Here is a 15,243-nt window from a genome sequence, read left to right on the forward strand (position 1 = left end):
ATCTGTATGTGATTTAAAACAAGTCTGAAAGACATTAGTGGCTAATAACTGATATGTACATCATTTGGTAGTAATTTTGCTATTGGAATAACAATGAAATATAAAAGTGGGAGAAAGTTATTCTCATATAAAAGCTGAAAAATGGAATAAATGGGAAAAATAGTAAAGAAACTTAAAAGGAACGCAACAGAGAAAACAAACTAGGAAATAGATTGCGTAAAGAGTGAGTTTTTTTCAGCAGGGAAATAGGGTGAACTATGAATGCATTTATGGAAGCTAGTAGACTCTTCTTGCTGCCTTACAGAAAGGCAGCAATTGTCTTTATACGTGATACTTCTAGCTAATGTGTGATTACTAAAAGTATTTTTACATTTGAGTTTTGCAATGCTTTGTGTGAGTGTGGACATATATAAGTGTATTGTTGCCTTTCCATACTTGTGGCAAATTTAAATTAATTTCAGATGTACTGGAACTTCAAAGCAATACATGATGATTCTTGTTTGAGAAACAGAATACTGTTAAATCTTACTGGGTGTCTCCTCTAAGACTCGTTAGGCACATTTTCTCTAATGTTTTGGCAGATATTTGCAATTTCATTTTTACAATGTGTAGCTGGAGTCAGCCCAAATGGATACTGCTCATCACATCTTTCATGCAATGCCCAGTCTAAATGGAAAGCACTGATTTGTTTCCTGTTGTGAACAAAATGATTTTCAAATTGCAATTTTATGCGCTCATTTGATAGAGCGGTCTTGGTTTAGTCTACTGTGATGTTCGTTTTACCGATATGTACTAACAGGGACAGTAAAAGAGGAAGAATAACTGGTACTCTAGCAGCAATTTGCATGCCCACCTGCCTCGCACTGTCTGCTACCAACATGCAGCAGTGCTACTTAGTCACTGTTGTAATAATAGTTATTCTTCCTGTTTTACTGACCCTTTTAATACCTGCTGATAAAATGAATATTGCACTAGAGTAATTTGAGACCAGTCTAGTGCATGTGCATGTAATTTCCACTTTAAATATAATTTAGTTTGTGATGGGAAACAAACTGATGCTTCCTGTTGACACTGGGTGTTGCATAAAACGTGATGAGCAGTATTTGTTTCGGCAGACTCCATTTACACATTTCAAAAATGAAATTGCAAAAATCTGCCAAAACATCAAAGAAAATGCACCTGATTACTCTTAGGAGGGACACCTGCATATTGTGGATGCATAAGCAATGGTTTTAATCTCTCCTTGCAACAGAACAATTCTCACTGATTGCTGTCATGAGTAGACACAAAATGCCTTACAATAACTCAACAATATCATTGAATCCATGCCACAAAGGCACAAAGCTTTGTTGGCCATTTGTTCTGTTCATACACTATTATGGTAAAATAGTTACATTTCACCACTACTTCCTCAACTAAGCACTCCAGGCATAAAATTAGTCACCCCCTGGAGACACCTTACTAGTACTGTGCAACACTACCTCCAACTTCAGTAATGGCCTCAGTTCAATGAGAATCCTAGTTTTTTCACTTGTGCCATATCCAACTAACATCATTCATTGATGAATAGATCCTGCATAGATTCCAAATTGTGGGGATGTTGACTACTATATTTCACCTATTGTTCTAAACAGTTTCAGACATTTTCTGCGGGATTAAAATTGGATGATTTATGAGCCAGTCAAGTTGTCAAGAGTTGTGGTCAAACATAATTTATACATGAAGCCCTGTGAACATAGCTTTGTCATTTTGGAAGATGGTAGTGTCCACAATGTAGTCATCATGAAGATATAGAAGAAAGGGTTACACTTGGTAACTGACAATAATGAAATAAACACCCTAGTTCTTGTTCACAGTAATGCAAATGAGTGGACCTAAATCAAGATACGAAAAGCATCCCCTAAATATCACAGAACCATATCCAGCATGAACTACACCCTCCTTGCATTGTGCATTATACACCATTGGGCCATCTGAGCACTCGAAACCATGCATCATTTGAAAAGAACCAAATTGGGACTTTTTTATACCACACTACAATCTCTAGTCAACTACTTTCAAGTTTCTACATTGTTTGGCTCATTGAAGACATTTAGGTTGAGAGCAACACCCTGTTGCAAGATACCAGTCATCAAATGTCCATAGCATGTGGTTCTCTTCTCATTGTTTGTTCAGAAAGTGGTTGAGATGGGCCTGCATTCGCTTACACCAGCAATTCCTATTTTGTTTGAAACTGGTTGTGACTGAAAAGGCATGGTACTCATCTCTGGACCCAGTCTGCTAGGTCCTTTTCATGACTATTGTTACTAAGCCAAGTAAATATTTTGAACAGTCTGTGAATGAAGTTGCCCAATTTGTTTGTGTATCCGATGCAATGAGATCATAAGTAATTCCAATGAATATGGCTCCTTTCTGCCATTCTGTCACGTCTCCATATTGACCAATCTTACTGTACTGATTGAAAAAAAAATTTGAAGGAAAATTTTTTTCTCCTTGCATGGAATAATTTGGATGAAAGGAAACTGTCTGGAACTTTATAAGTGTATAGACACAATCTGACACTTCCATTAAGAGAATTAAAATTTTACTATCACATCATCAGAAATAATGATGATAGACTAGCGAAAAGAGTTCTCAGTCATATTGGCTCAAAAAATGTTACGAATAATTGGTTGCTTGATGCTGAAAGAGATTTTCAGAAAATAGACATGACAGGTGATCTGTGCAAGATAGATGGGCATTCAGAACGTCTGTCCGAAAATAATGAATTGGCAAACAAAGGGAACTGGAGCCAGTAGAACCTGGACAGAACAATAGAGAAACTTCAGTGAGAAGGAAAGACGTACTGGGAAAAGAAGAAAGCAGATTCATCAGCTATGTAATTTGAGTCGTTCTCCTCATTTGATCGTGAGGATGAAAAAAATCAAATGATGCTGATGATGATGATGAAGTATTGATTGTAGAGATATTTGTGAATTTTGTTGCAATTGGCAGTGTCTCTTGTTGTTGTATCCCTAAAAATTAAGTTTGGCTGTTCTCCCATTGTTTGTAGCATGAAAACACTTTATCTTCAGTTGCTTTGCTGTTCTTCTTGGTTTACTTTCAAGTTGGGGAATCATAATCATAATCATAAATTTCATTTCTCTCTGAACAGAATATGGCATTTACTCTGTAAGTATTGCCAGCTGGAATTCTTACATATCTTGTTTTGTTGTTTTACTGCTTGTGTAACGTTGTTAGCTGCTGTTATGTTTACTTATTAATAAAATTTTTACTATCACTTTGAACAGAAAGTACATGCAGTGCTATCAAAAGTGTGCAAAACTTGATATTAATAATACCTAACATACCAGTAGCTGTGCATTAGAGCCAAAAAAACAGTAACTGAGTGTACAGTAGTAACTTCATTGTGTGGGGTGCATCTCCTTCTTTGTGTCTTAAAAAAGATTAAATGTAGTTCATGAAAATGCAGTTGTATTGTCTATTAATTAATTTGGATAATCATAAGAGTTCCTACATATTACACTGTCACTGTTGGTGCATGTTTTTTGATGACAGCCATTCTTTTGTGTGTCTCACTTTGATGGTTTATCCTTTGAATAATACTACACAGTTTATGAAGCTGAAATTCTGAAAACCTTGAAAAAATATATTTACTTCTTTCATGTTATTTTTTCTTTGCTCTCTTCCTCTGTCTTTCCCTTCCCACCTTCAATACACCACCTACCCCACTAAAGTCCTTTCAAATATAGGATGGGAGAGAGTTTTGTGAAGAGGGCAAAGTACACATATAGTAGTCTCCCTTTCTACCTCATGCAGAGGCATTCACTACAGCATAGAATAAATGCCAGGTTACTGTAATTTTCATGGTAGCCTTCGGAAACATTTCTAACAGTGTGTAGAGTTAGTTAAAGTCAGTATATCTCTCCAGATCCGTCACAATATAACAATATTGTTTAACAATTTAAATCTGTGTTAGTTCATATGTCTTTTACTTTTATTATTGTACAATGCTGGTACCATAAATTCATTTGCAAATATTAGATTAGTTCTCAAGTGAAGTTTATACATTCCTTCTGCCATATACAGAGTTAACATTAGTCTCTGAATGTTACATTGCCTTTTCAGGTGATACGTATGCAATTGAGGAACAAAATAGCAGAATGTATTCAGTTTATCATCACTTTATTCCCTCCTACAATTGTTCTATCTCTAATTTTCCTGTGAGTGGCAGCATTGGCAGAGATGATGTTATCTGTGATATTGAGTAGCAACTTTGAAGAGTCTGAGATCACATGTTTCTTTAGGTTTCTTTTGGTTTTCATTTATCATGCTATTAACAAAAGATGTGACTTTGTTTCTCTGTGTGGGGTATGTTCTTTTTAGCACACATGTAAAAATCGTAGTTCTGCATGTCTTTCAGTACTCTGTTGAACAAATAGCACTTTTTCAACTTTTTGTGTGTAATGTGTATTAATAAAGACATAGGAACAGACTTAAAATTGTTTTCTCTTGAGCACGTGTGCTGTCATTTTGCATGGTTTAGTTGTGCTTGCTGTTGATGTTCGGCCATTCTCTTTCTTGCTGTATAGTGGTGTCAGCTCTGCGTCCTGTGCCCAAGCCTGGCTATGGACTGAAGTCATCAACTCTCCCAGCTGCTGGACGGAATGGGGGCCCCGCTGGCTATGCTGTGAGTACTCTCTCCTTTCCATCTTCTCCATTTGTGATTCTCTTCACAGCTTTAGGTGCACAGGTGAAGGTATTCTGGTGTGTACTTTTGTTGGAAGGAATGATGGTTGTTTTTTCCCTTACCTAGAAGGGTGGACAAATTGTTTCTATAAAACCTGAAACTCTGACAGCACTCCAGTCACCTATAATGCCGGTCGAGGGGAACAGGGATAAAATCACGTGATTTATTTCACTGGCTTCCAAGCTACCTGAGATTGAAAATGACAACAAGTTAGAAGATACTATGTACTACCCAGATTAGCAGTCCTTAAATTAGATGTATGCTGGTTTAAGTGGCAGGTTCCTCAATGACTATTTGTGATTATTATGAAGGTACTCTGACGCAATGGATTCCAAAACATTTTGCTTCTGTTACTGTTAGCTGGAAAAGGCAGTAGAGTAATCTAAAGCCCCATGTTCACAAGACCAAGTTGCAGCTTTGCAGATGCTGCAATTTTATTTCAGCAGACAACCTTGTAGATAGGGCAACCACAGCTATGAGTAGTAATCTTGGATATTAATAAACCACTTCAGCTGTATCTAGTCCTTTATTACTGGATCACTACTGGTTTCATGCCACTAAAAGCCACATCTTCAGGTAAACAAAATGTAGAACAATAAATCCAAAAGGAAACCGTGAGGTATACACTGGTATGGTACATTATTTTAAGATTTTTAAAAACTGTTAAAAGCTGAAGTGAATTATTAATCCATAAAATGGTTTTACTTCTGGTAGAGGATTCCATTCATTGTTGACATAAATTGGCTCACCATAGGTGACTGCTAGTTTGCTCATAGGGTAGACTAGTTCCACAGGGAGATTAACCCTATGGCAAGATTTTGGGATTGGGAATGGCACAGAAATGGACTAGGATGCTGTGAAGGTTGCATGGGCAACAAAACATCACTTTAGGACAGTCGGGGAGGCTCTTGTGTAGGATGTCTCTCATTTCAGATCATGACTAGAGATAATCAAAGCCCTGACAAAAGATGTGGTTCAGTTATATGAATGTGTGGTATCTGTTCTTTCAGACATGTCCAAAGGAACAGACATTCATACAATTGATTCACCTTGATGGGCAATAATACTACAGCCTTAGATTTGACCTCCAGTGGGAATCTAAAATTAGGAAGCATGGAGGTCGTAGACAGGGACTTCAGATAGGTGATGCTTGGTGTGAATGTGAGTCAGCCAGGGAGCATACTGATATAGTTCACACATTTGCGATAAACAGTGTGTCAGGTCATGCAGTGGTTAACACAACTACCTAGTAAGCATGGCACCCTGGGTTCGAGTCCCGGTCTGGCATGCATTTTTATTCATTGCTACTGACTCCTTACTGAGTTTTCTTCCTAAGAACACCAACATTTCATCAGAAGAAAGCACACCCATATCCAGATCAAAACAGAACTTCACCTAATGACTGTACCTGTGCAGACAAAGGTTCCACCATTGTTGTTATGAATTGCAGTGACTGCTTGTCAGAAAGCCTCTGCCAATTGTCTGACTGCTTCACCTATAAACTATGCCAGAATGAACCCATCCCAGAAGTCCATCATAACCTCCAGTCCCTTCCCAGAAACTCTCATCTGAATCCAATTCCCTCCCCGCCCTAATGATACCCTGCATAGCCATCTCCTGCATGCTCCCCAAAATCCACAAACCCAACAATCTTGGATGTCCCATTGTAGCTGGTTATTGTGTCTCCACTGAATTTTGACTCTCATTGACCAACACCTCCAACCAATTAACCAAAGTCTAACCTCCCATATCAAAAATACAAAGCACTACCTGCACAGATTTTCCATAATCCCCATCCCTTCACCTGCTGGGTCACTAATGGTTACTGTTGATGCCACTGTCCTATACACTGACATCCTTGGTCTGATTCAGGTTCATTGAAGATATCTTCATGGATCTAGAGTCAGGGCCAAGACACCCTATCATTCTGTCGCAACTTCAACACCTTCTCTCCCATTTGCTTCATTGTATCTTCATCAACCCAGCATGCCATCTTCCTGGACATTGACCACCTCCTCTTTGATGGTTCCATTTGTGTGCTCTGTCCACACTAAACCCACCAACTACCAACAGTATGTACAACTTGACAGTTGCCATCCCTTCCACAACCGAAAGTCCCTCCCTATAGGCTGGCTACCCAGTAACATGGTGTATCTGCAAAGACAAGAACTCCCTTGCCCAGTATCCAGTAGGTCTCACAAACACCTTCAGAGACTGGCAGTATCCCCCAGATGTAGTCCACAAACAGATTTCCCATGCCATACCCCCACACACCCTCAGTCCTATAACAACCTTCACGAACCAGCTACAAAGGTGTGCTCCTTTTCACCCAATATGACACTGGACTGGAACAACTGAACCAGATCGCTCATCAGGGCTTTGATTATATGTCATTGTGCCCTGAAATAAGGGACATCACTACCCAAGACCCTTTCCAATGCTTCTAAAGTGGTGTCCTTCCATCCACCCACTTCCACAACATCCTAGTCCAGTCTTACAACTCTCCCAATTCCAACCTCTTGCCACATGGATCATACACATGAGGAAGACCCAGTTGCAAGACCTACCCAATCCACCCACCGAGCACTTCATATTCTGGTCCTGTCACAGTCTTATTCAACCCCATCAGAGAGCATGCCACCTCTGAAAGCAGCCATGTCATATACTACCTCTGTTGCAATAATTGCACAGCTTTTTATAGTAGTATGATTACCAACCAGAAGTCCACCATTGCTCCTCTCCATTCTCACCCACCCCTCACAGCCTCCTGACGCTGTTCCAGGTGCCTTATCTTGCCACCTTCTAGTCCCAGCTATCCCTCACCCTTCCCTGCCTCTCTACAGATTGCTGTGTTCCTCCAATGCAACAGTTGCAGTCTGGCCAGAGTGGCCAGAGATAGCCAGCAGATGTGTGTTAGGTGTGCCTGCTTGGAAGGCTGTGGCCAAAAGCTCAGTGTGGAAGAGTCTTCTCGTTCTGCCTGTCTGTGATTCTGTGTGTCATCTTTACAGTGAGTAGCAATTTATCCTTTTCATAATGTAGCTGGTATTTCACCTGGACTTTCCATCATGTAATTCTTACACTTTCATTGCTACCAGAGGAAGAAATTGATAAAACTGTAGATTAAAATGTTGGTGCTGTTAAGACCTTATTTGGCTCTTAATTTTGCAACATGACTTATTAGACCTACTACAGTTCTGCTATTGTTCTGAAGAACATGGAAGATAAATGTAAATTTTTGGAGACTGCTGGCGCTGACAGACATTACTATAAATGCAGAATTTCAACAGCATCAGTGATACCCATTGCAGGCTGCAGGTGGGAGTATTTTATGGGAGAGAGTGAAAAAATGGAACTGTGGTGTATATGTAAAGTGTGGGAGGCAATAGCTCTGTAGTATCCAAAAGAGATCTAAAATTGATTTCAATCCTCCTCATCCTCCTCCTCCTCCGTTCTCCATTATCTAAGATTCGTCCCTTTATCTTCCTCATTACTCTTCTTTCAAATATTAATAGTTTTAACCATACTTGTTGCATAGTGAGCTTATTATGGTCACTTTCTATTCTTCTGGCAATGTCTCCTTGTTCCATATAAGCTGGATCAGTTCATGTATTTCTAAGTGCAAGTTCTCCCCTCCCTCTTTGATTAATTCTCCTGTTATGGTGTCTTCCCATGGAACCTTGTTGTTTTTGAGTTTTTCGATTGCAGTCTTCACACCTTCTTCAGTGTCTTCCCATTCTTCATCATCTTTCCTTTCTACAGTTCTTTCCTTGCCATTTATCAAGTTGCTGTTGCATATATCGTGAAACAGGTTGGGCTGTGAAATTCATGCTTGCTATTCTTGATGCATTGGAAAAATTGTCTGCTTCAACTTCTTTTAATAAACTGGTTATCATATTATCTACTCTGTTCTCAGGATTCAGTTTATCTCCCTTCTGATGTGTTGTGGAACAGAGTGATCTAAAAACAGAGCAATTGCAGAGTACTGTTGTTAAATAAAGGTGGAATAAAATGTACTTAAATGAGCAAAGAAGCCTGATCGTATGCAGTTGTGGTGACGAAACCATTATTGGTCATGTCAGGCAGTAGTTTACCTAGCAAAGGAAGTTGGAGATGGTAGTACAAATGAGATTTAACAGGCTCTGTTTTTGTATAGAAGAGAGCTAATGACACATTGAGCAGCTTAGTTCTTTCCACATACTGCCTCCCCCCCTCTCCCCCCTGCCTCACCCCCCACCCCCTCTCTCACTTCCAACTTTCGTTCAACATTTTAGTAAATTCTGTATAATACTGAATGAAAGTATCACTAATATCTACTTATGGTTTGTTTACCTCAGTAGTAAATTATAACAGCAGTGAAGAACAACTGAATCATTGCCTGCTATAAAACATAGAAAGAGTCTTACTCACTGATTGACAACTACTTTTCACTATTCTATCAATTTGTACTTGCAGTATATCTAATACTGCCATTTCATTATTAGTTTATGGGTTCAGAAGTACATCAGAAACAGTATTTTGTCACTGTTGCTGCAATGTGTTGTTGAACAGTATAAATGTGATAAATTTATTTTATTTTTTGAACACCTAATCTCAAATTTAAGTAGTCATTTATGATTTTTACAGCTAATATTTTAAATTTGCATTTGGTAAACAGACAATCAAGTAGTCATCGTTGTGTCACTCAAAAAAAGATTGCAAATTCCTAAAGTTGATGCTACTGAGGTCATCACTCTGAAATATTAAGTGGATATTGTAAACAGTTATGCATCATTACATTATTACTGAAGAAAACAGCCCATACTAATGACTTTGACTATTTTCAAAGCCAAACAGTGAAAAATCTGGTGTGAAATAACAATAACAATATGAATTAGGATAGGTTGCTACTCAGCACATACTGAAAGCACTGAGTGGCAGACATGCACATTCAAAAACGGATTGCCAGATAATGTCCAGCTATTGGTAAAAGTCCTCCATCAACTGAAAACACACACACACACACACACACACACACACACACACACCACGAGAGATAGAGAGAGACTGAAATATCTTTCAGTATAGCTACACCGAGTTTCTCTTTTGAAATTTTTATGCTTTCAAAATGCCATCATAATTATCTCTGCCACTGTTGCAGATTGGGGGTGGGGGGAGCAAAGGCATAAAACATCAGTCTGCCCCTAACCAAAGTGTGCAAGTCAGGATAAAGTCAGGGATTGCACTGTTGCCAGTTCCAAGGGACAGTTACTATAGAGCATACGTGTGCTTTGTGTTTGATGCAAACGAGTATCCCACAAATTACATCTCTTGCTTGCTTGTGTAGAATTTGTCACTTACCACCAGCATGAGCCATGGCAGTTCACAACAAATGAGATAAAAATTCATTAAATAACTGGTGCCCAGGACAAGCCTGAACTTGACCACCATTATTCGTGACTGCAACTATACTTTCAGCAGCCTAATACAGAGCGGGAGGAGGCCTAAAGAGGCAGCAGAACAAACATTTTGTGTTAGAAGATATAGTTTTCTGAGCCAAAATCACTCAGAATTTATTCATTGAAATATATGCATGTAGCATATGAACATTCTGTAGGCATGGATCCCGTAAAGTTTAAATTTTTGAAGTTTTAGGTGTAGAGTCTCCACTCTTTCCATGTTGATGAAAATATGCTCACAGTTTCGTAAAATGAAAATTGATATTTCTAATTAGATTATTTCCAACAAAAATACACATTTTGATACCAAAGCCTGCTCACTGAACTGGTGACAGCGGCAGCAGTAGCAGCTTTGTCGGCATCAAAAGTAATGAATATTTGTTGGTGCATTTGTGAAAGTGTCCAGTGTTTGTGTGGTTGTAGTTGTAAGTGCCCTGCGCCACGTGCCGAAGCCTGGCTACGGTCTTGCACCTCGGTCTCACACCTTCAGCAGCACAGGTGGCAGTGCGTCCAACATTGGAGTAAGTTAAACAGCTGTTATCTTAAGAGATCTGCTTCTTTTTAGCCTTGTACAGTATCTCTAGTTAAAACATTTTGCCTCTGGAGCAGTGTATAATTATTAATTCATTCTCAGTCTGTGTACATTATGTGGAAAATTTCAGTATTATCGTAGTTTGATTTCACTAAAGGTTCTCCAGACTTTCTCATGTAAATCTAGAGATTTCAGGAGTGAGTTTAACAGGTGAAAAGAGCTACAATATGAATTTGCATGTGTAGTTTACCTATGTTAATGTAAGTTCATTCTCTTGCTTTTTGCTGTGTAAGTTTGTTCAGAGACGACGTAATAGTTGGCCTGTTTAAGACATCGGAATAATTTGCAACTTTTGATCATAACATCTGTGGCTTTTTTGATGTATGAAAGTTTATGTTATCATAACGTGCCATAGATGTTTTCTGGTGTCCAGCTAGTTTGATAATTCCATCCATCATAATACAAATTGAACACACAAAAACATAGTGTGGATCAAACATTCTGAGGAACACTGTCAAAAGTCACATAATATATCATAATCATGGTTGACTGTAAACCAATACATTCATGCCAAATGAATGTCTTTTTACACTACATCACATATTCTCAGTTATAATGACAGTATATTAGGACGCTCGGCTAAAATGACACAGGTTTCTATTCCAGATTGTTTATGCTGTTACTAAATCAGCTTTCCTGTGTGTGTAGGTGTTTCTTTTTTTTATTGCCATTAATATGATGTTCTGTCATTGTCAATATCCATACACAGAATATTACTTGTGGGAATGTTGCCCAGTCCCATCATAACTGAGACTTCTAGAAGAACATTTGTTTGTGTCGATGTGTTCATCTCTCCATTAGGTTTCACATGCAAAGAATACTTGTTAGCTGCTTGCACATCAACCCTGTGTTTTGTGAACATGCTTTACCTGGTGACAGTCCTTGTGACAGCTTTATGTTCTTCCTGACAAATCTTATAGGTATGATTCCTGTAGAGAGTATTTGTAATGAGTGAAATAATGTTGGCAGATTCTGTTAGTCAGAAAGCTTATGTTGCATGAATTCATAATGAAACTAAAAAAAGTGGTACATCCAAGTATCAGGTTGCAAAAAAAGCACCAGTAGGAAGCTTTTAACGAGAAAAAAAATACAGTTTCAAATATAACATTCAAATTTTCTAAGAGTCCATCAGAATACAGATGGGGAAAAGGATAATGATAAGACATGTTTGCAGGTATTGAAAACCAGTTTCTCCAAATGGGGAGAAGGAGTTATAGAATACACAGGAAATGATTAGTTCCTTCAATGAATGTAACACATCAACAGAAGTCAGTAGACAGGGTAGAGCATACTTAGTTTTTTGTGTACATATAGATGAGAATCTTAATTGGAAAATTCATATTTTGGATCTTCTAAAGCGACTAGGTTCAGCAACTTTTGCAAACTGAATAATTGCCAATTTTGAGGATATAGAAATTAGTAAGCTAACATACTTTGCATACTTTCACTCTCTGATGTCATACGGAATAATATTTTGGGATAACTCAACACTTAGACAAAAAATATTCACTGCTCAAAAGAAATTGGTTAGAATAACGTGTGGGGTTCATAGTCACACATCTTGTAGGCATCTTTTTAAAAGATTGGGAATTCTTACAACAGCTTCACAGTACATTTACTCACTAATGAAATTTGTTCTCAACAACATGAGCCAGTTTAAAAACAACAGTAACATTCATGATTATTATACCAGAAAAAATAAAGACTTAAACTGTCCTTACTCTACCTATCTTTGGCACAGAAAGGAGTAAAATATGCTGCTATAAAAATTTTTGACAAATTACCAGATGAAATAAAATGTCTGACAGGCAGCAGTAATAGCATCAAAAATAAATTGAAATTGTGTATTTCCTTGACAACTCCTTCTATACTGTAGATGAATCCTTGAATAGGAATAAATAAATATTTGCATATCTTGTGCACTTGACACATTCCACATCATAACGGCTACTACACTGTGCGATTAATCAATGGAACACACAACCAACTAACTTACTAAGGAGATGAAAGTAGTGGAGAAGCATTAGGAAGAGAGGTAAACTTGGAGAGAGAAAATATATGCCCACAAACCAGTTCTTGAGTTGTAAGGAGAACTTCAAATAGGCAGAGTTGTGGGGGCAAGGGACTTAGGAAGTCTACAAATTTTCTTTGTTTTCAGTAACTTTGTATTTACTATTTAATTTTTTGTTCCTCATCTGCATCCCAGTGAAGTAGTACTAGAAATTTTTTTGCATTCAACAGTATTTTTGAACTTTTTTTACGTATCATCTTTGTTCCATTTTCCTGTTTTAGCAGATACGAAATATTTCCATTTCAAAATCGATGCTATATCTCAGGAAGTGTTATGTCAGTTGTTGTAATAAATGAAGGAACACCACCTGGATGACAATTTTGTTTATTATAGAATACTGGTTTCAATCTGCTTTGCAGATCATCTTATGATCTAACCTGGAAAAGGAAAAAGAGGTGACAATATATGAATTACAAAAGTTTAATACAAACAGTACTATCAAAGATAACCCAACTAACATCAAAACCTCATTAACATTCTACTTAACCCATACCTGGTGCCACAAGGTGCAGTGTGTCAACAATAGTACAAATGACATAAAACGAACATAAGAATATAAAGGATGCAGTGGGGAAAATTTTTTATGGTCAGTCACATGACATGTGCATAAGTCATTAGCCAGTACATTGATACAGCTTAAAGAAGATTATTACATTATAAAATAAAAAAATTAAAAAATCATGTTAAAAGTATATTTTGGTATTTGTGGTGTGTTACGAACTAAAAGATAAAACATAAATGTAAATTGTACATAATGTTTTTTGTTCTTCTTCGTATAGTTTGTAGGACAGTGCAGAACACACACACACACACACACACACACACACACACACACACACACACACACATAATTTTCATTTTTGAGTCCTCAATCTGTTGAAATACAAATAAACAAAACTACTGAGGACTCTTACTGTAAGAGAAAAATGGGAAAAAGGGATTTGGTTACAAAAACAATAATAGCTTGCAGCAAACAGTATTACTACATGTTGACATTATATTAACATATGATAATAGTGTGAGGAAATTGTGGCAGGGCCATCTACCGTACCGGGTTGAGTGACAAATGATCCATTAGCATGTTTATGCATCTCACGGGCTTGAATGTGCACCAGACACCTTTGCTCTATGGCCAGCTAACATGATAAACATAACCACATTAGTAGAATGAGGGATACCATCAAATATTGTACATTTATTACAAAATGTTTAAACAAGAATGAAAAATGTGCAGTGTACAGTTTACTGTAATCGTTTCCTACATTTGTATTTAATCTTTTATTTTGTAACTTATCATACACATTGAAATGTATTAAGTTTACATTTTTTAATTTTGTAAGTTATTGTTATTACACTGTATCATTGTACTAGCCATTGATCTGCCCACAAGTCACATGATTATAAAAAAAAAAAATTTCAGTACATCCGTTGTCAGTTTTGTGTCATTCGTAACATGACAAATGCATCTTGTGGCGTCAGTATGATGGGTTTCTGATGTTTTGATGTTCCCTCTGGTGGAACTGTCTGTAATGTTAGACTTTTGTGATTTTTATTTCGTAGTTTTATTTTTTCCTATTCCATTTTAGACCTGAAGAAGATTTTTAAGGCAGATAAAAACTGATGCATGGTAATAACAGAAATTGTGATCCAGAGTGTGTTTTTAATTTATCTGTCTGTGTCATATTTTGAGTGGTATATTCACTAGTGTTGAGTTTGACTTTCATCTCTTACCTCCTTGGACATATTCTACTCTCTGTTTACTCAATTTATTCCAATTTTCCAGGCATTCAAGAAATTTTTATGTTTACACAAGAGCTAATCTTGACATAAGCAAATACTGCTGCATCTACTACTCATTGTCCACTCTGTTGGATCGATTAAACATACGTAAATATCTTCAGCCACAGACTCACTTAAAGCCATTTTTCAGAACTGATGCATTTCACTAAATGTATGGAAATACAGATAATTGTAAAATAGTCAGTACACATTTGTTATATGATCTTGCAACAATGTTGGTCACTGTTGGCTAATATTAAGGAAATAACAGAAGTTTTGACATTTGGATTTGGAAGCCAACCACAACTTTAATTCAAAGAACTGTCACTCAAAACTTAAAATTCTTGTACTATTCAGTGGATTTAAATTGTGTACACATTAAGTTATTCATTCTTGATATTCCCAATGCATCAGTTCTTCAAGAATGAATAATTATAACTTACGCTGTTATTGCTCATAGGTTAAAGTCTTTTTGTTGCTTGTGGGTTGAATGACTCATTCTTTGCCTCATCAGTCAGTCATTTCCTCATCTTGCTTATGAAGCAAAATTTGTGATCCTAAATTGCCAACGTGTCAGACACCTTAGGTAACAATCATTTTATGTCTTAGAATTGTA

General features: G+C 37.2%; 1 protein-coding gene across 6 annotated transcripts in view; it reads left to right on the forward strand.

The window, feature by feature from the left end:
- Positions 1-15,243, forward strand: part of LOC126473462 (actin-binding LIM protein 2) — a 361,677-nt gene that overhangs the window by 311,365 nt on the left and 35,069 nt on the right. For 4 of the 6 annotated variants that reach the window (XM_050100530.1, XM_050100531.1, XM_050100529.1 and 1 more), the window contains one exon: positions 4,593-4,690. In XM_050100530.1, coding sequence (XP_049956487.1) covers positions 4,593-4,690 — 98 coding nt within the window. Of the gene's footprint in view, positions 1-4,592; positions 4,691-10,608; positions 10,707-15,243 lie in introns of all 6 variants that reach the window. The other 2 variants (XM_050100532.1, XM_050100528.1) reach the window with 1 other exon arrangement.

The sequence above is a fragment of the Schistocerca serialis genome, chromosome 4 (assembly GCF_023864345.2).
Source record: "Schistocerca serialis cubense isolate TAMUIC-IGC-003099 chromosome 4, iqSchSeri2.2, whole genome shotgun sequence".
NCBI classification, from domain to species: domain Eukaryota; kingdom Metazoa; phylum Arthropoda; class Insecta; order Orthoptera; family Acrididae; genus Schistocerca; species Schistocerca serialis.